Source organism: Nematostella vectensis, chromosome 12 (assembly GCF_932526225.1).
Source record: "Nematostella vectensis chromosome 12, jaNemVect1.1, whole genome shotgun sequence".
In the NCBI taxonomy this organism is placed as follows: domain Eukaryota; kingdom Metazoa; phylum Cnidaria; class Anthozoa; order Actiniaria; family Edwardsiidae; genus Nematostella; species Nematostella vectensis.
The window spans coordinates 15081035-15106743 of NC_064045.1; the positions used below are offsets into that span (position 1 = coordinate 15081035).

The window sequence follows — 25709 nt, forward strand, 5'->3', positions numbered from 1 at the left end:
GTGGGGATCTAACAAACACAAGTGGTGGAGCCTGCATAGCTAGCGTTTTATGACATTCTCGCATAGATTAAGCAATAAGGCAATTAAATTTGACTTATATTATCATTTGTTATTAAGCTTAGAGGGGAGGATGGGCATTTAGTAAAGGGGGCGTTCTTTATATAGGGGATCCTTTTGTAATATCTGCCTTGCATCTCCCTTGCGACACTATCGACCCTGCATAACCATCTTTAGGTAACCATCTCCCTTGTGTCACGATCTACCATACAAAGAGGCCAGGAAGGCACCCACCTTAACACCAGGAAGATAACAGACGCCAGAAAGGTACCAACAACAGACGCCAGTACGGTACCAGCCACAGACGCCAGTTAAGTACCACCCACAGATGCCAGTAAGGTATTACCCACAGATGCCAGGTAGGTACCACCCACAGAAGCCAGGTAGGTACCACCCACAGAAGCCAGGTAGGAACCACCCACAGACATCAGGTAGGGACCACCCACAGACAACAGGTAGGTACCACCCACAGACGCCAGTAAGGTACCAACCACAGACGCCAGTAAGGTACCAACCACAGACATCAGTAAGGTACCACCCACAGACGCCAGTAAGGTATGACCCACAGACGCCAGTAAGGTATGACCCACAGACGCCAGTAAGGTACCAACCACAGACGCCAGTAAGGTACTACCCACAGACGCCAGTAAGGTACCAACCACAGACGCCAGTAAGGTACTACCCACAGACGCCAGTAAGGTACCACCCACAGATGCCAGTAAGGTACCACCCACAGACGCCAGTAAGGTACCACCCACAGATGCCAGTAAGGTACCACCAACAGACGCCAGTAAGGTACCACCCACAGATGCCAGTAAGGTACCACCCACAGACGCCAGTAAGGTACCACCCACAGATGCCAGTAAGGTACCACCCACAGACGCCAGTAAGGTACCAACCACAGACGTCAGTAAGGTACCACACACAGACGCCAGTAAGGTATGACCCACAGACGCCAGTAAGGTATGACCCACAGACGCCAGTAAGGTACCAACCACAGACGCCAGTAAGGTACTACCCACAGACGCCAGTAAGGTACCAACCACAGACGCCAGTAAGGTACTACCCACAGACGCCAGTAAGGTACCACCCACAGATGCCAGTAAGGTACCACCCACAGACGCCAGTAAGGTACCACCCACAGATGCCAGTAAGGTACCACCCACAGACGCCAGTAAGGTACCACCCACAGATGCCAGTAAGGTACCACCCACAGACGCCAGTAAGGTACCAACCACAGATGCCAGGTAGGTACCACCCACAGATGCCAGTAAGGTACCACCCACAGATGCCAGTAAGGTATGACCCACAGACGCCAGTAAGGTACCAACCACAGACGCCAGTAAGGTACCAACCACAGACGCCAGTAAGGTACCACCCACAGATGCCAGTAAGGTACCACCCACAGACGCCAGTAAGGTATGACCCACAGACGCCAGTAAGGTATGACCCACAGACGCCAGTAAGGTACCACCCACAGACGCCAGTAAGGTACCACCCACAGATGCCAGTAAGGTACCAACCACAGACGCCAGTAAGGTACCACCCACAGATGCCAGTAAGGTACCACCCACAGACGCCAGTAAGGTACCAACCACAGACGCCAGTAAGGTACCACCCACAGACGCCAGTAAGGTATGACCCACAGACGCCAGTAAGGTATGACCCACAGACGCCAGTAAGGCACCACCCACAGATGCCAGTAAGGTACCACCCACAGACGCCAGTAAGGTACCACCCACAGACGCCAGTAAGGTACCACCCACAGATGCCAGTAAGGTACCACCCACAGATGCAAGTAAGGTACCACCCACAGACGCCAGTAAGGTACCAACCACAGACGCCAGTAAGGTACCAACCACAGACGTCAGTAAGGTACCACCCACAGACGCCAGTAAGGTATGAACCACAGACGCCAGTAAGGTATGACCCACAGACGCCAGTAAGGTACCAACCACAGACGCCAGTAAGGTACCACCCACAGATGCCAGTAAGGTACCACCCACAGACGCCAGTAAGGTACCAACCACAGACGCCAGTAAGGTACCACCCACAGACGCCAGTAAGGTATGACCCACAGACGCCAGTAAGGTATGACCCACAGGCGCCAGTAAGGTACCAACCACAGACGCCAGTAAGGTACCAACCACAGACGCCAGTAAGGTACCACCCACAGATGCCAGTAAGGTACCACCCACAGACGCCAGTAAGGTACCACCCACAGACGCCAGTAAGGTATGACCCACAGACGCCAGTAAGGTATGACCCACAGACGCCAGTAAGGTATGACCCACAGACGCCAGTAAGGTACCAACCACAGACGCCAGTAAGGTACCACCCACAGATGCCAGTAAGGTACCACCCACAGACGCCAGTAAGGTACCAACCACAGACGCCAGTAAGGTACCACCCACAGACGCCAGTAAGGTACCACCCACAGACGCCAGTAAGGTATGACCCACAGACGCCAGTAAGGTACCAACCACAGACGCCAGTAAGGTACCAACCACAGACGCCAGTAAGGTACCACCCACAGATGCCAGTAAGGTACCACCCACAGACGCCAGTAAGGTACCACCCACAGATGCCAGTAAGGTACCACCCACAGACGCCAGTAAGGTACCAACCACAGACGCCAGTAAGGTACCAACCACAGACGTCAGTAAGGTACCACCCACAGATGCCAGTAAGGTACCACCCACAGACGCCAGTAAGGTACCACCCACAGACGCCAGTAAGGTACTACCCACAGACGCCATTAAGGCACCACCCACACACGTCAGTAAGGTACCACCCACAGACGCCAGTAAGGTACCACCCACAGACGCCAGTAAGGTACCACCCACAGACGCCATTAAGGCACCACCCACACACGCCAGTAAGGTATGAACCACAGACGCCAGTAAGGTACCACCCACACACGCCAGTAAGGTACCAACCACAGATGCCAGTAAGGTACCACCCACGCTGTGTGCAAGAGGCTTTAGCCTCGGAAATATAATTAGCCAGTCTAGGGCATTGTTATTACAAAATTATAATAAATATATACAGCAGCACAGAGTTTTCGTCGCTTGACATTTCGCAAGTGAAGATTCGATACATCAATCCCATCCCCCAATCTAATCACTACCTATACATCGAGTTCACGCTAACACTGAGGCATGTTCTTAGAAACACATTAAAAAGTGCATTCCATAACATCTCGGTTACCAGATTAAAGGCCCATTGGAGAGAACAAATTCTCATTTTCGTAAATTTGCTAACTTCGGACAGCCTTTCACTAAATATTCTGAGGGGACATCCCCCTTTTTAGTGTAACCTCGGCGTCCAATTGGCTTCACATGACGGATGTCATCCAAGATGGCGGAGGTCATCCAAGATGGCGGATGTCATCCAAGATGGCGGAGGTCATCCAAGATGGCGGATGTCATCCAAGATGGCGGATGTCATCCAAGATGGCGGATGTCATCCGAGATGGCGGATGTCATCCAAGATGGCGGATGTCATCCAAGATGGCGGATGTCATCCAAGATGGCGGATGTCATTAACTTACTCGGTCATTGCCACTACACTAGGACCCGGCTTTACTCGGTTGCTGCAACTGAGGCCCTAGAATTCGCAGTTATCTTGATCTTTTTCATTAGGTACAACTTGTCTTGACCAGCCTGTAGTGACGCAATACACAGGTATTCCATATATTACCGTTGCTATGCAACACATTTACACATATTGTTGCAAACACCCTAACACATATTAGCCTATATAACACAATATACCTATTACCGTTTTGTACCGAGGTGTTGTAGCGTCACATGATCAAGTGTAGCAAGAGCCTGATAGAGTCACGTGTGACTTCGCTGTTGGGCAATATGTTACTGGGTGTTATCTCGTGCGTGACTTACTCGTGCGTGACATGTGCGTGACTTACCAGTGCGATCTGTTCCTTCAAAAGCTTGATTTTCTTCTCGTTGGAATCCTTGAGCATCTTGTAGTAATATACCACGATCCTAAATAAGCACTGCACGTGAGAATGCATCGACGGATAACACGACATTTGAGATGGAATATACGTCACGGTGGATAATACGGCACGATAAATGGTATTTCATCTTACCCAAGAATGCAGAACAGCATTGCAAGAAAACTTGCGGAAGACACGTAATTAACAGCCTGTCTCACAACGTCTGGGAACTTCTCAACTTCGTTAGTAATAACCGCATACATATTATCGTCATTCCTGAAATACACCAGAACCTCATTAATACGGGCAGTAATCTAATGGCGTACATATCATCCTCATTCATTAAACACACCAGAACCTCATTAATACGGGCACTAATCTAATGGCGTACTTATTATCCCTATTCATGAAACACACCAGAACCTCATTAATACGGGCACTAACCTAATGGCGTACATATTATCCTCATTCATGAAACACACCAGAACCTCATTAATAAGGGCACTAATCTAATGGCGTACATATCATCCTCATTCATGAAACACACCAGAACCTCATTAATACGGGCACTAACCTAATGGCGTACATATTATCCTCATTCATGAATCACACCCGAACCTCATTAATACGGGCACTAACCTTATGGCGTACATATCATCCCCATTCATGAAACACACCAGAACCTCATTAATACGGGCACTAACCTAATGGCGTACATATTATCCTCATTCATGAAATACACCAGAACCTCATTAATACGGGCAGTAATCTAATGGCGTACATATTATCCTCATTTATGGAAAACACCAGAACCTCATTAATACGGGCACTAATCTAATGGTGTACTTATTATCCCTATTCATGAAACACGCCAGAACCTCATTAATACGGGCACTAACCTAATGGCGTACATATCATCCTCATTCATGAAACACACCAGAACCTCATTAATACGGGCACTAATCTAATGTCGTACATATCATCCTCATTCATGAAACACACCAGAACCTCATTAATACGGGCACTAATCTAATGTCGTACATATCATCCTCATTCATGAAACACACCCGAACCTCATTAATACGGGCACTAATATAATGGCGTATATATCATCCTCATTCATGAAACACACCAGAACCTCATTAATACGGGCACTAATCTAATGGCGTATATATAATCCTCATTCATGAAACACACCAGAACCTCATTAATACGGGCACTAACCTAATGGCGTACATAAATACATCAGCACCAAATAAATAAGGGCACAACCATGCTTACCTAAACGGACCACAAGTTCGAGAAGGCTTCATCCTGAAAGATCAATACGACGGTATAAAATATTCTCCTTTCAGGGCAAAAGCAATGCTTATCTTGAGATACCAAGGGCTGTAACTAAATATTATTAGCAATATATCACACCCGTTGGTCGTCTTTTGAGGGGCCGGGGACTTTGGGCGGTTCTGGATTAGTGAGATAAATATATGGCCAGGCGATCAGATTCTTAAACACAAGGTTCCGCTATAAACGCTCCTCCCTCGTGTTTAATGAACGTTTCGCTGCTCTTTTTAGTTCCATTTGACGAGAATCAGCATTTCTTTTTTCTGGAAGTGCGTGATCTGGAAAAATCCATGAGTATAGTAGTGTATGCCCATATAAGACTAAACGTAGGACACTATTCGTGCGTATTGTGTTAATATTCGATCATGCATGCAAGCGTTGTGATAACTTTAGAAACAAAAAAATAGATGTGTGCAGAGGAACCCTTTGGAGGGACCCTCCGCACACATCTATAACCACGCCCTTACATTTTCTCAGCTCTTGACATGACAGTGTATCCAACGGTTACTATGGAGACGAGAAAGGCTACCGCGAGGAGAACGAGGAAGAGCAGGTTCATCTTCGCCGCACGAAATGGACGCATCGACACTCGGCAATTCTGCGTGACACTGACCTGCAAGGAGTACGTGACACGTGACAAGGAGTACGTGACACGTGACAAGGAGTACGTGACACATGACAAGGAGTATGTGACACGTGACAAGGAGTACGTGACACATGACAAGGAGTACGTGACACATGACAAAGTGTACGTGACACGTGACAAGGAGTACGTGACAAATGACAAGGGGAAGGGTAATAAGAACGGGGAGGGGGGTTCGATCGATGTCGATCTGATAGGGATGCTTGTCATTTTTTTTTTGGGGGGGGGAGGGGCAAAATCGGGCCTAGGATTTTTGGGGGTATCAGAAAAAGATAAGCTTTTTTACTAGAAATGTAATTTTAGGGCTTCAGGGGTATTTTTAGAGAAGCAAAATTTGGTCGTGCAGGAATTTTTAGGGGCATTTTTTGAGTTTCCCGACAAGCATCCCTATCACGTTTCCCTGGAAGAGCACCCCCCCCACTTAACCAAAAACACAATAGAAGCCGATTAGGGTGAGTCCAATCACAATCGGGATTTGCCATGGCTACCAATCGTATCCACCTACTTACTCTTTTAACGTAAAATAGAACGAACAACTTGATCACATTGACGACCGCCAGAAGTGGACTGAAAAACGTACCAATCCTGAAATAACGTTGGCAAACAAACATTGTCATTTGTTTTCAAGATAGAAAATGAAAGGGGGATGGCATCAAAAGGGGGTGTGGTGAACATGAAGGAGGAAGAGGAGAAGGAAAAAGGTGTTGAGGCGCTGAGAGGGTATCAAAGAAAAAAGGGTAATACATCAAGGGTGGAGGGGGGAGGGTGGAGGGAAGGGGCGGCATCAAAAGGAAAAGTGTGGTACATCATGGTGCAGGGTGCTGAAAGGGGGGGCAGGGTGGCATCAAAGAGGGAAAGATAACAGGCGCAGGGTGTGCGCGCACTCCCCCTTGGCGACCATAAAGTGGGTCATTTCTTATTAAGGAATCTTCAAATACCATGCTTTTTCTATTATTCCTATGACTGCGCACCCCCCTCAACAAAACCTGGGTACGCGCCTGAGGTATTACACCAAGGAAAAAGAGCAAAAAGGTGTTGAGGGACGGGACAGGGTGCAGGGACGTGTTTAGAGAAAAACACAGGGTGGGGTCTAGACTACAATTCACTTTAGCTCTAGTAAAGGTAATCTAATATTTTTTCATCCAAATTCATACATAAAATTCACCGTCTTCCTACATAACTACCAAAGGAAGGGTCAATCGTAGTTAAACTCTTCTAGGGGTGAAACAAAAGGGGGAAGGCTGGTACATAAAGGGTGGAGAGTAAAAAGCCAGAAGCGTCTTACCAACAAAGGCTCTGTGCGTACACCAGATCCAGCACATTGCGAGAGATGTCAAATCCAGGAGGACCAACCTTCATTTTACACCAGCCAATATTGTCCGCTACAATTCTGAAGGAAACAAACAACATCCCAATCAGTAATATCATCAATATCACCACCACCAGCAGCATAAACATCACAATCGTCATCACCACAACCACCATCACCATCTCCGCCAAAACCACCATCACCACCTTCATCAGCGTTGAGCTATGTGTTCATGTTTTATTTTATTAATGTATTTTACTTTACCAATTTATTTTACTTTATTTGATTCATGTATTTTAATCCATTTTATTGTATTCATGTACTTTATCAAAATCATGTGCCATCCAATATAATGATAATCTCTTCATGCACTTACCTTCGGATAAATTCTCCAAAGAAGGAAGACAGAAGAAGAAAGACAAAATCCACGATGACAAGACGATAGAACACAATGCCAATATATGTCTCCCAACACTGCTTCATCAGCTACATCACAAAACAAGAACATGTGTATGGTTAACACAAAAGTATGGTTAACACTTAAGAGCATGGTTAACACAAGTCTACTGTGCTATAAAGTATCCCCCTGACTTACCGATCCGATAGACACATGTCTTTGCTATGAAGTATCCCCCTGACTTACCGATAGACACTTGTCTTTGCTATGAAGTATCCCCCTGATTTACCGATAGACACATGTCTTTGCTATAAAGTATCCCCCTGACTTACCGATAGACACATGTCTTTGCTATGAAGTATCCCCCTGACTTACCGATAGACACTTGTCTTTGCTATGAAGTATCCCCCTGATTTACCGATAGACACATGTCTTTGCTATAAAGTATCCCCCTGACTTACCGATAGACACATGTCTTTGCTATAAAGTATCCCCCTGACTTACTTATAGACACATGTCTTTGCTATGAAGTATCCCCCTGACTTCCCGATGGACACATGTCTTTGCTATGAAGTATCCCCCTGACTTACCGATAGACACATGTCTTTGCTATAAAGTATCCCCCTGACTTACCGATAGACACATGTCTTTGCTATGAAGTATCCCCCTGACTTACCGATAGACACTTGTCTTTGCTTTGAAGTATCCCCCTGACTTACCGATAGACACATGTCTTTGCTATGAAGTATTCCCCTGACTTACCGATAGACACATGTCTTTGCTATAAAGTATCCCCCTGACTTACCGATAGACACTTGTCTTTGCTTTGAAGTATCCCCCTGACTTACCGATAGACACATGTCTTTGCTATGAAGTATTCCCCTGACTTACCGATAGACACATGTCTTTGCTATAAAGTATCCCCCTGACTTACCGATAGACACTTGTCTTTGCTATAAAGTATCCCCCTGACTTACCGATAGACACATGTCTTTGCTATAAAGTATCCCCCTGACTTACCGATAGGCACTTGTCTTTGTTATGAAGTACCCCCCTGATTTACTGATAGGCACTTGTCTTTGTTATGAAGTGCCCCCCTGATTTACCGATAGGCACTTGTCTTTGCTATGAAGTATACCCCTGACTTACTGATAGACACTTGTATTTGTTATGATGTACCCCCCTGGACTTACCGATAGGCACTTGTCTTTGCCAAGGGGCAATCCCTGACGACATCTGGAGACGTCCAGAAACAAAGAGACAAGAATCATTCCAAGAGAGACAAGCTTCAACAGGGCTGTCCTGTCAAGAAAAATTAGTCAAACGTATTTTAACCACTGTCAACTTATTAACCACTGTCAATATATATGAGCCCTCTACTTCGTAATTAGCAGGCCATAAATCTCTGTTTGTTTTATCATCCTTATTTGCTTGGGCTGTATGGAAACTTATGTAGTCTCAAATGTTCCCATCGTTTTATGGCCTGCAAGTTTCACTCATTATGACTATAGAGTGACAGCATTGCGTGACTGTGCTGTGTGACAAACCTGGGAATGCTTATCTGCTGTTGTGTGACCATTGTGTGGTGGCAATGCGTGACTGTGTTGCGTGACATACCTGGCAAGGCTTATCTGCTGTTGTGTGACCATTGGGTGGTGATACTGCTTATCTGCTGTTGTGTGACCATTGGGTGGTGATACTGCTTATCTGCTGTTGTGTGACCATTGGGTGGTGATACTGCTTATCTGCTGTTGTGTGACCATTGGGTGGTGATATTGCTTATCTGCTGTTGTGTGACCATTGGGTGGTGATATTGCTTATCTGCTGTTGTGTGACCATTGGGTGGTGATATTGCTTATCTGCTGTTGTGTGACCATTGGGTGGTGATACTGCTTATCTGGTGTTGTGTGACCATTGGGTGGTGATACTGCTTATCTGCTGTTGTTTGACCATTGGGTGGTGATATTGCTTATCTGCTGTTGTGTGACCATTGGGTGGTGATACTGCTTATATGCTGTTGTGTGACCATTGGGTGGTGATACTGCTTATCTGCTGTTGTGTGACCATTGGGTGGTGATACTGCTTATCTGCTGTTGTGTGACCATTGGGTGGTGATACTGCTTATCTGCTATTGTGTGACCATTGGGTGGTGATACTGCTTATCTGCTGTTGTGTGACCATTGGGTGGTGATATTGCTTATCTGCTGTTGTGTGACCATTGGGTGGTGATACTGCTTATCTGCTGTTGTGTGACCATTGGGTGGTGATACTGCTTATCTGCTGTTGTGTGACCATTGGGTGGTGATACTGCTTATCTGCTGTTGTGTGACCATTGGGTGGTGATACTGCTTATCTGCTGTTGTGTGACCATTGGGTGGTGATACTGCTTATCTGCTGTTGTGTGACCATTGGGTGGTGATACTGCTTATCTGCTGTTGTGTGACCATTGGGTGGTGATACTGCTTATCTGCTGTTGTGTGACCATTGGGTGGTGATACTGCTTATCTGCTGTTGTGTGACCATTGGGTGGTGGCAATGCATGACTGTGTTGCGTGACATACCTGGCAAGGCTTATCTGCTGTTGTGTGACCATTGTGTGGCGGCAATGCATGACTGTGTTGCGTGACATACCTGGCAATACTTATCTGGTGTTGTGTGACTATTGTGTGACAGTATTGTGTGGTGGCATTGTGTGAATGTATTGCATGACATACCTGGCAAGGCTTATTTGTATGGCTGACCGTGGGTGTTTATACGCCTCAAGGCTGGCGATGATGCGGAATGTCATTGGCAACACGAAGTTGAGTCCAGACACTACAATGGGCAGCAATAATTTCTTGAGCGTTTCGTCCGTCTGGAATACACAAAATGTGCGATTACCACATCACACATTATTACAATATCACACATGATTGTCATGTCACATGATGTGTGATGTTTTGTGTCACATGTTGAATCCCATGTGGTATCACGTTTTGTGTCACTTGTTCAAGAAAGACAATGTTTGATGTTTGTTATTGCATGTGTGACAGGTTGTGGCTTGTTTTATCCAACATGTTACCTCAACTGAAATAATCGTGCAGTAGTAGATGAGGAAGGACGCGCCCGTGATCATGCCCAGTACCAGCAGGTAGGTAACAAGTCTGAGCATGACCAGGCAGCACAGCTCTCCTCTCGTCCGCTTCTGCTGGAAATACTGTTCTGCTATCACTTCCTGGAAAATACACAGGCAACCTCCCTATTATCGTTTTGAAAACAAAAGGAAACTAAACACCCTCTGGGAAACACACGAGGAACCTATTCTTTTCTGGAAAACACACAAGAAACTTCCTAAAAACATATGGCAAACCTACTCGGAAACACAAAAAACTAATAATTTGTTGCAAGCACACAACAACATCATATATTATCATAAAACATAATATTATCAGACTTCTTTAAAGTTTGACACCAACAAAAACTCCTAGACAGCCATCATGTCTAAAAATATTCATTCAGCTCTTTGAAAAATCTTTTTTAAACAAGTGTGAAAATACAAGAGTAGAAAATGATGTAACATCAAAGTACCTTTAAATCATTAAAAATGCTTTTCTCTTTGAGTTTGGCAGCGTCAATATTTGTGATGCAGTAATCCCAAGAGCAAAACACTTTGGATGTGTAGAAACTAAACTCATCTCCGGCATAGATATAGTTATCTCGGTACGACTCTGCCATGCTGCATGAAAACAAAGAGTCTCATCAGTATCACCATCAACATCACCACCAACCTCACCATCAACCTCACCATCAACCTCACCATCACCATCACCATCACCACCATCATTACAACCACTGCCCCCACCATCATCATCACCACCATCATTACCATCACTGCTCCCTCCATCATTGCAACCATTACCATTATAACCATCATTGCCACTGCCACCATTACCATCATTACCATCACTACCACCACAACCACTAATATCATCACCATCACCACCATCATCATCACCACCACCATCACTATCATCACTGCTGCCTCCATCATTGCACCTGCCACCATCACCATCATTACCATCACAACCACCACAACCATTAATATCATCGCCATCACCATCATCATCACCACCACCATAATCACTATTTTATCTTCATCACTATCACCATCACTGTCACCATCATCGTCAACATATCTATCAGTACTGCCATAACAGAGACCAGAGGCATTTTACCTGTAGATGAGAATTGCTAGACAGAGCAGAAGATAGGCCCCTCCCACACACAAGTAGGCAAGCGGCATCTTGTAGACCAGTCCCGAACCCATGCCTATAGTGTGGTTAGTGTACCAGCCGTAATACGCCTCACTGTTGGTGAAATAACCCTAAAAAAAAATAGTACGTGATTGTGAAATAACCCTAGCCCCCTCTTCCTCCCCCCGAAGGGGATGCAGTAAATTGCTATGCTGTTGCAGTTGCTGTTGCTTGTGGCAAAGTCAAGAAAATACAATAAAATAGAAAAAGATGTGGTTGTTAAATAATCTTTAGGAAAAACAATAGTATGTGGTTGAGAATAAAGCTTTATCAAAACAAGAGTACAGATCAGTATTGTGGAATCATCATAATGGTTCGTCCTTTTAGATCCAGAGCTAGCAAGGTCCATGCTGAATTGCTATATTTCTCATGAAGGTAATGGGTGTATCATTATTGTATTGAATCAGACCGACATACTTACATCTCCTGTGATCAGCTCAACGCCAGTAAATGACTCCTGGTTGTATTTTGTGCTTGGATTATACACAATTTGCGGGATGAAGAGGAAGAACAGGGTGAGAGTGGTGATCAGGACGTTTAGAAGAAACAGCCACCTCAGCAACACAAAGTAAGAGAGTACACCTGAACCGAACTTCCCTTAAAAAAAATACACCACACAGGGTAAGAAAGTACAACTGAACTGAACTTCCCTGAAAACAATACACACTACAACATAGTTTGAATAGTTTGAAAACAATAAACATTGCCTCCTACATTGTGCAACACTGTACTTCCATAGACTTTCAAAAAGAGAATAAGTTGATGGCCATGCATGCCATATCAAAGTTCACACACACATCCGGCAAAAGGTCAAAATGTCATACCTTGAATTACTTTAAGGTGTCCTCGCCACAAGTCAAGTGAATACAACATCTCTTTAGTTCCGTCTTTGAAATGCTGCCAGCCCTAGAGTTAGAGAATGATCACATGTCAACTAAAATCACCAGCATCATCATCAATATCATCATAAATATTATTCTTACCATTACTATATTATAATATTATCATGAACAACATATAACCAAGTATCATTATAACCATGTCATTATCACAATTAACATAAATATCAAATAATTATCATCACAATCATACCAAAACCAAATTCATTTATCATTTCATAATTATTATTTGGAATTTACCATGGAAAACCTAAGCTTAAAGCTTTTCCATGCACTGAGCTTCTTCTTTGATTCATTTCTTCCAGCAGCCGCATTGACACTTTGTCTGAAAACAATGATCATTTATGAGAAAACTCTAATAAAAACTTGTGAGCTTTGAAATATTGTTTTGAATATATAAAGAGAAAAAGAGATGAAAATAAAAATTAGAGAATAAATAATACAACAATACGTATAAAATAGCAGATTTACCAACCTTAAAATGCGCTTGCGACTTATAGTTGTGGAAACTTCCTTAATATTCCTATTGCGATGCAGCAAGTTTGCAAATTCTCCAGGATTCAAATCAACAGACTTGTTGAAAACTTGATTTTCATGTGATACCATTTCCTCATTGTCAACATCGAACCCCCTACTACCATCAACTTCATCTGGCACATCTTCTCTCCGGCGGCGCAATGACTTGTGCATACCCTTCTTGAAAACATTATCTGACGGCAACCCACGGAGCGACCTGAAGTTATGGCTAGGTAGCGAAGCTTCTAACTCATCAAAGTCATCTCTGGCATAATCTTCCATGATGTCAGCTTGTTGTGGCTTCACTTGAATTTTAATAGACTCACTGGAGGTGGTCCTGTTGTGGTCATTAGCCATAGATGGGGCACTTTCTTCTCCAGGAGGTAAGGGGGGTGCACTCTCTTCTCCAGGAGGTAAGGGGGGTGCTTCGTCCTCAACTAAAGAAAGGTATATTGAAAGGTATTAATGTAATAAAGAGTAAGGGAGGGGTGGTAGGGGTTGCTATAATGTCATAAACAGGGCAACAGTAATGGAGGGGTGGCAAGGGTAGCTATAATGTAATAAACAGGGTGACAGTAAGGAAGGGGTGGCAAGGGTAGCTATAATGTCATAAACAGGGCGACAGTAAGGGAGGGGTGGCAAGGGTTGTAATATGGTTTAAAGTGTATTATTGTATTATTGAATAATTATAATAAATGAATTAACTAAAAAGAATTATACAACTGCTTAAAGGGAGTACATTGAATAATACGATACGCTAACTCAAATTTTAATTTCCAACGACTAACAGGACTCATTATTCCACCAGGGACATATGCCCATATATGTTAGGACAAGAATTACGAAGATTTATCAACACTGCACATAGAACACGTAATGCCGATTGAAAGAACGTTGATAATACAGTAGGGTCTTTAATCACAAAGATCAATTTGAGGAGTACACCAAATTTACAAGAAAGTCAATACCGTAACCGAAAATTGATATTCACAAGCGAAATTTCCACACATTTGGCATTTACGTTGACAGTTAGCAAGCAAATGACCTCAACTGTTTACAGTGAAGTTAAAAGCGAACGATCGATACCTCTCCCGGTAGAAAAAGCTGTAAATATAATTCCAATGATGTTTTACCTCAAATGTTTCCTTTCAGAAGATCACTCTGACCGGATATTCCTGTTGCTGAGCCGAACTGATTTTCGTGAAAAGCGATCGATGAATAAATTCAAAAGAGAAAAGCTAACACCTTGCTCTGTGCTGGAATAAAGCCCACCACCTAGGGTCACGCTACTCAAAACAACGTTTTCAATGGATCTGCGTAGGTTTCTCAGTTCGTGCGATTCGATATTCGACGATTTGATATCTCGATCATGTATTCGAAACTTTGCAAACATTCCGCATGATAGTGTGTTTACGTCAGTGGGTTGCTATTTGCATAACAATTCAAAAGTCATAGCAATCACAACATAACATTGTTTCTAAGACGACTAAAAAACTCGAACAATCCAGATAAATGAAGAAGAAATCGCTACAAATTCATTATCCTCTCTGAACGACAAGAGAGATAGGGCCTCTATCTCACCCGCCTGTATGTGATAAGAACCTCCTTTCTCATTCATACTACGTGAACAATACACACTTATTCTTCCCGAAATAGCGTAATTACTACCACCTCAACTTCTTACCGTATGACTCATTTATGAAGTTTTCTTCCATCCGTTCCAAGGGGGCTATCTAAAGGTTTTTTGTTTACAGGTAGAATCCCAAATAGTGCAGCTGGTGAATTTTTTCATCGATCTTGGGCTTGCTGTGCTGTCGCGATTGACGGGGAATTGGGTATCAAAGACCACCATACTTTGCGCTCATGCTAATAGACCCAGCACCTAGCGGTCAAAGTGCGTTTTCTGGTCACGCGTCCGAATACACTCTTTTTTTTATAAGAACGTTTTTAATAAGAACGTCCAGCCTGAGATTTCACCAAATTTTAAGAACATGCTAAGAGCATGCCGAGGCTCAAATAGCAGAAACATTTTTCTTTTTTAGTCCTGATGCGTTCTAAAATGCAGAATCAAATTGTGCTCATAGTAACAACCTTATTATTGCTATTGATCATTATTTTAATTCTCTTCTTAATAATTCTTTGGGTATTATATACTAATATACACTTACATTTGGGAACATATTCAGCCTTAAAATGTCCCCAAAATAAAAACGGCCCAGCCTCAACTGAAAAAAAACTATAAAAAAGACGTAGGAAGAAACCACCGGACAGCCTCTATCTGCTGGTGTGCGTCGGACCTTGTGGTCTGCGTCGACAGTTGATTAATTAATAAAACCTTTAAAAGAAAAAGTCGACAACAACGCAGATTTATGTTTTTTAGAACGATATTTCGGCAGGCCAATACCTGCCTTCTTCAGGTTAACCTGAACATGCATACTGAGTGCGTTGTTGTCGACTTTTTCTTTTTAAGGTTTTATAAAAAAGAGAGTGTAGAATGCTCTTTGGCCTAGCGTCAGCTTCGCGATAAAAAGATTTTTGGAAGTGATCGATCCTAGAAAGACCAAGCTAAATTTCCGACTATCAGCGTAAGAATAGGCTACAAGATTTGCTTCGTTAAATTATCGAGGTCTTCGAAAATTCAGGGGGATTTTCTTAACTTCGGCTAAATCCTAGACTGATTGCATATTATTACGTCTAAACATATTTACACATCATTACATCTATGCATATTCTTATGGAGGGTTTTTTTCGGTTTTTCGTAATATTTTATTCCGCGGTTGCGGCTTCTTTGGACTGCGCGGTTAACGGTTATTGCCTTTTGACGGTTTTGTGGTTTTGCCGTTTTTCTGTGCGGTTTCTGTGCGGTTTTCTGTGTGGTTTTGCGGTTTTCGCACCCCCCCCCCCCCCCCCTTACGCCCCCCTCCCTATGCATGTCTTACATTATACTCCTGCGGCAAATTCTGGCCTCATGCCTGAATTATCGTATGCTGAGTTTTGTTGTAAGCAAGAATTTAAGTTTGGTCTGCATTTTGTAAGTACAAGGTCATGCTGATGTCATAAATACTTACTCGCAAACAATACATAATCGATTTTTGGTAAAAGGAAATATTAATGAATTCAGCCGGCATTGTCAATATTTGTCTTGGTCGAGATGATAAGGTATAGGTGCGTCAGTGGCCTATCATAAGGCTGAATGACAAGAGATGTGAGTTCTATCTGACACGCGACTTAGCGCATGTCATATACAGCACTGTGAAGCTAGTAAATGCGTTATACCCGGGTTGCTAAGTTGAAGTCTTTGAAGCTTTTTTTTCAAACTGGGTAAATGCCCTGTGGCTGTTCCGTGATAAAGGGTAAGTTACAGATGTTATTTGATTCTTTTACTGGTTGAAGTAGATCTTTTTTCTTCTCTTGTGCATTATAGTGTGCTCTGCATGGACAATTTGTACGCATGTAAAGGATTCAGATTGAGTGGTTCCTCGCCCCGCGAAGCGCACTTAGTAAAGCATTCAGTGACAGTGTTTTAGGTTCCGTGACAATTTCATCGCCCCATCACGATTCTCTAGCTCCTTATAAAGTTCTTCTGTCTCTGACTTTTACTAAGATTTCTAGTTGAGGGTGTGTATGGCAGCCACACTCAAGACCGAAAAAGTTTCGTGTGTTTTGCTCGCCATTCAGCCATTCAGTATTATGACAGTCGTCCATAATTCTCTTGTATAAGTTTAATTGCTCGAGTCTTTATTATCCGTTTATTAAAATAAGCCTAACAACGACATATTTTTATCGGGAAAATATATCCTTTTTGTTTAATTTCTTTATATGTCTACTAACTATGATGTCGCTTCAACAAGAAACGACTTTAGTAGGGAGAAAAATTCTGTTAGAAGTTTTTTCCCCTGTAATGAGGACAATAAAGAGCGTATCTACATTGAAACAAAACTTGAAAAGCAATAACCTGTACGTGGGAATGGAAGTTTTTTTAGTTCGTTCTATTTACGTTTGAAACGAACGAGCGAATGCTTTGCATTTCAAATCGTTTTACACTCAATTACTGAAAAGCCGAAGTTTGGTTGTCTTCGAGATCGATTGTGTAATGTCACCAAATGGCGAGTGAATGATAATGGCAGGTAGAGCACACAGTGCAAACATCTGGCTATGTGAGGTGACAACGATGTTGACTTAACAACGCACTCTGTAAATAGCGAACACGACAAAGACATAATAAACCTATCGCGGTAATGCTATCGAGGTATATTCCGGGATATTCCCTTGAGGGTATAGCTCAAGACTCACGTGTGCATCCCCGATAAAAAAAAATGTAGTAATAACTTGGAAAGTGGAAAGACGATACTAGCATATATATTTTTTTAAATTTCTGTTCTTGTCGTTATAAGTGTTTTTGTTTCTTTTGGCCCGCATCCAAGAGGGGGTGGTGCACGGCCCCAAAATCATCGTCTTTTTATACAGAGAAACACTGGACTCTACAGTTTTTGTATAGTATTTACTTATGCGCAGACTCCCGACTGTTCCCCGACTAGAATTTCCAAGAATTCTAGGTCACGTGACTTGAGCCATATGCTAACATGTCTTCTGCTCCATCACTAGAATGTCCATGAAATCCATATCACGTGACTTGCACCATATGCTAATTTGTCTTTCTCTGCCATTAGGATTTCCAAGAACTCTAGGTCACATGACTTGTGCCACATGCTATAACTTGTCTTGTTCCAATACCAGGATGTCCACGAACTCTTCGTCCCCGGTGGTGCAAGCGCTCATCAAGGCGGCGTTCTCCATGGTTACCGTGACAGGTGTCATTGGTAATATATTGGTGATCTTGGTAGTTCTCCTGAACAAGCCGATGAGGACACCCATGAATTATTTGCTTGTGAACCTCGCGATCAGCGACATGCTACTCCTAGTATTTTTCTCTCCCACGTTCATCTTTCGCGGCGCTTATAAACACCCAACAGGACGCACAGGAGATGTGTTATGCGTGCTGCTGACTGGAGAGAGTTTTGCGTGGATGGGGGGCTACGCCTCGGCTTATTTCTTAGTCGCTATTGCTATTGAGAGGTACTATGCGGTGACGAGACCACATCGATTCGGGGCTAGCATCACTAAGCATCGCCTCAAGCTCCTGGTGTTTTTGTGCTGGTTATTCGCGCTTTGCTGGAACGCTATCGGCTTCGCGGTGAAGCGCTATGATGACAAGACTGGCTTCTGTGTCGCCCGATGGCCAGACCCCGAAAACTCTTTTAAAATCTACAGCCTGTTGTGTCTACTCGTACTAGGAGTCATCCCGATATTCACGATGTCTTTTCTCTACTCGCAAGTGGTGGTCACCCTGTGGTGCAGGCGCGACGTGGTTCAGGTAAATAACCAGGAGTCTGAGCGCAAGCGGCGAATGAAAGCCACTAAAATGGTACTGACCGTTAGTGCCATCTACACGTTGTCATGGATACCGGAACTCACTGTATTTACAATCTTCGCCTTCGCGCCAAGATACGTCGACATTGAAATAGCTTACCCTGCTTCTGTTGCCATGGTGACTGTTAATTCGGCCGTGAATCCTATCATTTATACGCTCCATGGCGAGAGGTTCCGATATTTCCTTAAAAGGCTCCTGTTCCGCTGCTGTAGGAAAAAGGCTAGTGAACTGGTCCCAGCGAGTAACCACGTGGCCGGGTGGCATTCGCACATGAGCGCCACGCAGTTCGACGAACCCAACATGTCGTACGACACACGGCTATAACACGACAACATGTCGTACGACACACAGCTATAACACGACAACATGTCTTACGACACACGCCTGTAATAACACGACAACATGTCGTACGACACACGGCTATAACACGACAACATGTCGTACGACACACGGCTATAACACGACAACATGTCGTACGACACACGGCTATAACACGACAATATGTCGTATGGCAAAAGGCTATAACACGACAATATGTCGTACGACACACGGCTATTGTACCAAAACAACCAAAGCAAACCAGCCAAGATTATACCGCTGGGTCAAACTACTTTAAAAATCAAGATCAAGAATATGACCAGAAAATCAAGAATATGACCAGTTTACTTACCCCACTAGAGCCTGATTGTACATTCTAAGCTGTTGCTGATAATAAAACTTCAAAACAGTAGCAGGTACCCGCGCCACGAAAGAAATTGATATCAAGAAACGACTGGGAAAGGATGTATTTTTTTAATCGGGTTAGAAGCACGCATTAATGAGCATTCCGCGAAATCCCTATCGACAATACAGTAGTCCAGTTTGCGCTAACCCAAATCCTTACCCCTAACACACCTCTACACAATTTGCATATTTTCCACAATGAAATGATCATTTCTGTCTCGCGCATACGCAGTTTGCATGACAATAACAACACTGTTACAGGCCAGTCTTAGGGAGTCCCATCAGACTTAGGCTGCCCTGATAGACATCAATCCGTTTCGCTCTACGTCCCAGCGAGCTGTGTGTGGCGTAACCGTACAAGACAAGTCTAGGAACCTGGTTACTGCCTCCCTTTAGCCGCCATACGGTGATTCAGCGCTCGTCTGGATGTATGGTCTATTTATTTTCTTTGACACGAGTTCGATTCTCGACAATTCACTGTTTTTTTTATATTTACTTTTTTCCGCTGTTCTTTTTTTTACTACAAGTTCAGTCATGCGTTACGCTCTTTTCCTACCCCTCGTCAGCTTAGTACATACAGAATATCCTATAGTTATATTTATTTATTATAACTTAATAAAAAAGGTTTCTAAAAAACATACATTATGACATTATGATGACATACATTAAATCTATGTATGTCATATCATTTATATATCATTGTAGTCATGAAACACGGATTCCATGTAAACCCTGAGAGGATTCCTGTGTCTATATATAAACCGATTGAGAGGATTCCTGTGTCTTAGAAAAGGAGGCGAATATGTAGCTAGCAGCTCATTACATTAGCACTCGCCCCAGTCTCTATCTTAGACATTCCTCGACTTGTGCTACACAGCTCCTGCCGCTCTTTCTTCAGTAGTCTCCCCAGTCTCTATCTTAGACATTTGTCGACTTGTGCTACACAGCTCCTGCCCCTCTTTCTTCAGTAGTCTCCCCAGTCTCTATTTTGGACATCCTCTGTCCACTCTCGGCCTTGGGATGTACTGGTACCACAATACGAGCCGCCGCCATAATATTAGCTATGGGCAGCGGTAGCACCGCCTTCCTGCCGACCTGTGACGATGGCAACCCGCTGTAGGGTAGCCTGCGGTGGCCAATCGCCATGCGCTTTTGTTGAAAACGCGCGTAAGGTCGGTAATACGGGAGATTAGTTTTACTGCGCATGTTTGCGATACCTGACCGCTGGACACTGGGATATCCGGCTTTGTTACTGACCAGCGGTCTGCTGTTGTAAGCCCATGCGTGCCCATACAAGTTTGCCGCATACGGCAAGCCACTGCGACGAGCGGAAAACTGGTTTGCAGCCGGTTTTACAGGTGCGGTATACCAGTAAGGCTTGGGGATCTGTGTTTTTCTGTACGTTGCTTGGTAGCGAGTCTGCATAGGGGTCACGTGACTGGCATAGTGCGGAATGTTCTGCCTCATGATGTTATACCCCGGATATGGAATCAGCCGTCTGGGGGACTGGACCGATTGAGTCTGCGCAGTCTGATAGTCAAATGGTTTATAACCACTATAGTAGCGGGCCATAGGGATCCCGGACCGCTGATATGCGTTTTGGTACACCGGAAACTGGCGAGCCTGCGCTATACCCGAGCTACGGTTCAACGGTGTCAACGAGATTTGACTTCGCTGTACGTTGTTTGGGAAGCCTGTGGCCTGAGCCCGCGGTGCATAGTAAGGGGATGTAATGGCACTAGGGATGAGACTCCGCTGGTCATTTCGTTCATTTGCAAGTGTAGTCACGGGACCAGCAAAAAATGACGCACCGGAAGTTGGCGTTACATACTTTGCTTGCGTTACATTCGTGGATTGTGTTACATTCGAGGATTGTGTAACATTCGTGGATTGTGTTACATTCGTGGATTGCGTCACATCCGGTTTCGTCACGTTACTTGCGATTGTCCCCGTGGGCGAGTCTCCTTTTGTCTCGTTTAAGGACGAAGTCCCTGATTCAAGAAAGTCTAGAAGTTTCTGGACGCCTTCCTTCAGCTTCTTCTTGGTATTGTCATCCTTGCCGTTGACATCCCCCAGGATGCTGTTCTGGATGTCCTGCTTGATGTCGGCTGCCGTCTCAGTGGGTGTGGCACTTTGTATGGGAACCTCGGACTTCTTGGACAGAGAGGGACCGGACTCGAGTGCCTTGATTTCTTCCAATACCCAGGGAGATGCGGAGGCTGGAAAAGTCAAGGTCAAGAGTCAAGGTCAAAATCGAGCTTTTGATAAACAAAATTAAGGGTGTTGGGACATTTCTCGTTAGTTGGCGATTCGATTAATAGGCGCGCGCGCATTATCCGGGAACTTCACACTTTCAGGCGGGAAAATCAATTGGCGGGACAACAATTTGCGCGCGCGCGACATTTTTAGCTTCGAAAACAAACGCCCGAAACTGGCGAAAATAACCTAATAGACAGCAAATAACGTAAAATAGAAGTGGGCAAGCATGATTTTTCACCTTGGGCACCTTCTTAGTGACTTGAAGTGCTGATTTGTGTGCTGAAGTGTTGATTTTCATAAAATTTTATCGCAACATTCGCATTAGTAACCAGGTTTTATCAAAATATTCAGTTGCGCATGCTTAGATAATTCTACTTAAGGTTTGCTTTTCTAACTCTATAATCTTTGCGAAGAACGGACGAACGGACAATGATGCCATGCATAAATTAATTCCATACCTACAAGGTTTGGCGGATTTATAGTCTTGAAGTTTGCCTAACAACGACCCTTAGAAAAATGTGCCAACACCCTTAAGGTGTATACTGGATAGGAAATAAGCGATTCAGTAGCATAACATAGTTGTAGTGTGCAAGGCCACTCACGTTATTTGCGCATGCGCGTGAATGACTGTGTAACTCACCGGATCCTAGAAGCCCAGCGAAGCACAACAGCAAGACCATCAGGCCCATCTCCTAATATGGACATGAGAAGAAAACACAATAGTTGGTGTGCCTATATTGATAGCGGAGGCGGTGCTTAGGGAGGGGGGAGGGGTAAGTAAGAAGCTGATGAGTGGATGCTGGTGCCGGGCTGGAAGCAGAGGTGATGCGATGGTTATGAGGGGGGTGGGGTGGAAAGGATAGGTGATGCGTAGATAATGAAGGGGTGGTATATAGCATAGGTGATGCGTGGGTTAAAAGGCGGAAATTTCTAACACACAAGTGCCTCGTGTAAACAGTGCCATGATCGCTTACAAAAAGCTGACAAGACCCGTCAAAGCTGACCGGTACTATGATTCATACTAGACGCTTGAAGTACAGTGGCCGATTTTTATATCGTTCATAAATCTAGGGGCTTCTGGGACCTTCTTTGTAAATAGGGTTTATTCTTTGCCTGAATTGTTTTGATTGTTTACTCCTTAAATAGTTGTATCTTGATTAGATTCTCGTTTTCCTCTAAGCTATAGCACTACCAGCATCTACTTCGTAACCCCAATTGTCCTTCAAATACGGGGAAGTAAAAAAATCCTAAATCCGTCGATCCGACTTGAGTAACACGTGGGAACGTAGGCTATGAAACCTTATGCAAATGAGATGTTAATCTCAGTTAGTGCATTAAATCCGCTCGATTCACGACGAATTTCAACCCATCCTATAACTTAAACGGCTCAATTATATTTTTAAAGTATCAAACAATACAGGGAAAGTTGTATTTCTAAAAATAAGGCAAGTTTTGAATATTCAACCCAACGATCCTGGTAGTCGCGGTATATATTTGCGATGAGCCCCTTGCCCTGTTGTTTTCTTTTATTAGCGCAAATCACCTGCTATCCAAATAAGGTCATGCAGCCCTAATAAGTTCATGACCGTGTTTTTTCTAGCAGGTTTTGTGAAAGCAGGTCAAGAGCCCATCCTCGGTTGTCATGACTAAGGAAAGTTTTGACAAGATACTTGCATTCAGTGACTTCAAACTCGTATCAGACGAAGATTTTGGCCTAATAATTACCATGTATTGCCAGTTGTTTTCCATATGGGGAGAGAGTCAAACTCGCTGTTTTATATCAAAATAAATTGTCGAAACAGAAATACAAAACGTACTTTTCATTATATTAACAAGCGTATATAGATAAATAAAAGCTTATTATTAGCTAATGGTCAGTGTTCAATATCCTATATTTTGTGCAGTTTGAAATTGACAATGTACAATGGTTATATTTTTGCACGCCTTACAGGTAAATTAAAACTAATTTAACAATAGGAAAATTGAATTAATACAAATAGGAAAAGGTAACTACAATGGATTGGTGAAAATATAAAAGCATGGCTTATACATATTTAACAATTCCACAGAAAACCATTAAGAAACAAACTTTTTTTGGTGCTACTGACCTCGTTGGGTTGACTTGTGTGACTTGTTTGCACGCGAGACTTTCTCCTACTCTTTCTCGTTCCAATACTCTTCACTTTGTTAGTTTTCGCTCGTGAGACAATTTAGCTCGCTTCGCCTCCCAGGGCCTCACGTCCAAAGTCGGTATTAGAGCAGTTCTATTTGCTTGTGATGTCCGCAACTTTCAGTAAGAGTTCTATCACACTCCAGGCGTGGTTATTTATATTCTGTAGTGATGCGAGAGTCGACCCCACCCCACGGGGCTATTCGCCCGTTCGACATGTTCACTGACACACGTAGCTATTTTATGCGATTGGAAGCGAGAGGATTAAACTTTAGAACACATCAAATAATTCTGATTAGTATTCGTAATTTTACCATTACTGAAATGTTTTAAGATATGGTATAACCATAATTTTTTCACTTAAATAAGCTTATTTGAAATAGATATTTACAAATATGTCTATTCGAACAATAACAGAAAACGAGATCGTTACCATTATATATACATAGCCAATCAATGTTTTTTTAGGTAGAGAATTAGAGTATTGACAACGCATATAGTAATAAATCCTCGCTTTTGGCAGATTTTTGGCGGGCTTTTTCCCGCGCCTAGCGTTCAAAAATGATTTACCGCTAGCGCCACAGTTCAAACGCTGAATGAAACTGAATATTTGCTTATCTCGTTTATTTTTATAGCCAAATTCGGTGTTGCGCGACATCCCAGAATCGAAAATTCCTTTCTTCGTTTGGGAATAGCGCGTAGTCAATCAAACCAAACAATCAAAACCAGAAAAACCGCCCCCAAAGCTTTTGTCTGACTACGCGCTATTCCCAAACGAGACAAGGATTTTTGATTCGCCGAGGTCGCGCAACAACGAATTTGGCTGTAAATCATTCATTTGCGCTTGCGAAAAGATCTACATGTAAGAGTCCCCTATTTATGCTCTCTTGATTCCAGCCAATATTATCACAGAATTTCTGTGATACAGGGTGAAAGGAGGGAGAGTGGGAGAGCAAATAAATAAATTCAATTATTATTTTTTGTCCATTTGCTCCCTTCCCCCTCCCCCAACCAGACCCTAGCAACTAGCGAGAAGAGACAACCCAACCAAACCCTAGCAACTAGTGAGAAGAAACAACTCAACCAGACCCTAGCAACTAGTGAGAAGAGACAACCCAACCAGACCCTAGCAACTAGTGAGAAGAGACAACCCAACCAGACCCTAGCAACTAGTGAGAAGAGACAACCCAACCAGACCCTAGCAACTAGTGAGAAGAGACAACCCAACCAGACCCTAGCAACTAGTGAGAAGAGACAACCCAACCAGACCCTAGCAACTAGTGAGAAGAGACAACCCAACCAGACCCTAGCAACTAGTGAGAAGAGACAACCCAACCAGACCCTAGCAACTAGTGAGAAGAGACAACCCAACCAGACCCTAGCAACTAGTGAGAAGAGACAACCCAACCAGACCCTAGCAACTAGTGCGAAGAGACAACCCAACCAGACCCTAGCAACTAGTGAGAAGAGACAACTCAACCAGACCCTAGCAACTAGTGAGAAGAGACAACCCAACCAGACCCTAGCAACTAGTGAGAAGAGACAACCCAACCAGACCCTAGCAACTAGTGAGAAGAGACAACCCAACCAGACCCTAGCAACTAGTGAGAAGAGACAACTCATTTTGTTGCCCATGACCATGCAAGATTCGCCATTTTATTATCACTCGACTTTTTATGTGTAAGTCTATTTTAAAGTTGTTAAAACATTT

The 25709-nt window shown here is 43.6% G+C and overlaps 3 protein-coding genes across 5 annotated transcripts; 1 reads left to right on the forward strand and 2 right to left on the reverse strand.

Annotated features, from left to right (window-relative positions):
* Positions 1-3075: 3075 nt before the first annotated feature.
* Positions 3076-15249, reverse strand: LOC116614402 (transmembrane channel-like protein 6). 3 transcript variants are annotated; one of them, XM_048720057.1, is made up of 19 exons: positions 15100-15218; positions 13842-13852; positions 13375-13811; positions 13140-13224; positions 12825-12906; positions 12422-12597; positions 11923-12071; positions 11276-11423; positions 10770-10922; positions 10423-10562; positions 8902-9010; positions 7688-7797; positions 7288-7392; positions 6512-6587; positions 5827-5972; positions 5300-5332; positions 4172-4294; positions 3986-4064; positions 3076-3722 (listed from the first exon to the last, which is right to left on the reverse strand). In XM_048720057.1, exons 1-19 carry the CDS (start codon positions 15128-15130, stop codon positions 3642-3644), a joined length of 2274 nt encoding a protein of 757 aa, XP_048576014.1. In that variant the 5' UTR covers positions 15131-15218; the 3' UTR covers positions 3076-3641. The 3 variants fall into 3 exon arrangements, with proteins under 3 accessions (XP_048576014.1, XP_048576015.1, XP_048576013.1); XM_048720058.1 differs by lacking the exon at positions 15100-15218 and adding an exon at positions 14549-14838; XM_048720056.1 differs by having other exon boundaries at positions 13375-13852; positions 15100-15249.
* A 1395-nt stretch (positions 15250-16644) lies between these two features.
* On the forward strand, positions 16645-19576 carry LOC5506913 (substance-P receptor). Its single transcript, XM_001627529.3, has 2 exons — positions 16645-16768; positions 18153-19576. The coding sequence occupies exon 2, from the start codon at positions 18154-18156 to the stop codon at positions 19168-19170; it is 1017 nt and encodes a 338-aa protein (XP_001627579.2). The 5' UTR covers positions 16645-16768; position 18153; the 3' UTR covers positions 19171-19576.
* A 47-nt stretch (positions 19577-19623) lies between these two features.
* On the reverse strand, positions 19624-24153 carry LOC5506914. Its single transcript, XM_001627554.3, has 3 exons — positions 23937-24153; positions 22469-22520; positions 19624-21788 (listed from the first exon to the last, which is right to left on the reverse strand). The coding sequence occupies exons 2-3, from the start codon at positions 22515-22517 to the stop codon at positions 20509-20511; spliced, it is 1329 nt and encodes a 442-aa protein (XP_001627604.3). The 5' UTR covers positions 22518-22520; positions 23937-24153; the 3' UTR covers positions 19624-20508.
* Between the last annotated feature and the right edge of the window lie 1556 nt (positions 24154-25709).

Excerpts from the sequence above, each read along its gene's own strand:
- LOC116614402 (XM_048720056.1), bottom strand. The coding sequence starts at position 15,130 with ATGGAAGAAAACTTCATAAATGAGTCATACG. Across the intron at positions 10,923-11,275 it reads GCATTTTTAATGATTTAAAG|GAAGTGATAGCAGAACAGTA; the intron begins GTACTTTGATGT and ends TGTATTTTCCAG. Across the intron at positions 6,588-7,287 it reads TACGCACAGAGCCTTTGTTG|GATTGGTACGTTTTTCAGTC; the intron begins GTAAGACGCTTC and ends ACGTTATTTCAG.
- LOC5506913 (XM_001627529.3), top strand. The coding sequence starts at position 18,154 with ATGTCCACGAACTCTTCGTCCCCGGTGGTGCAAGCGCTCATCAAGGCG.
- LOC5506914 (XM_001627554.3), bottom strand. The coding sequence starts at position 22,517 with ATGGGCCTGATGGTCTTGCTGTTGTGCTTCGCTGGGCTTCTAGGATCC. Across the intron at positions 21,789-22,468 it reads CGCTGGGCTTCTAGGATCCG|CCTCCGCATCTCCCTGGGTA; the intron begins GTGAGTTACACA and ends TGACTTTTCCAG.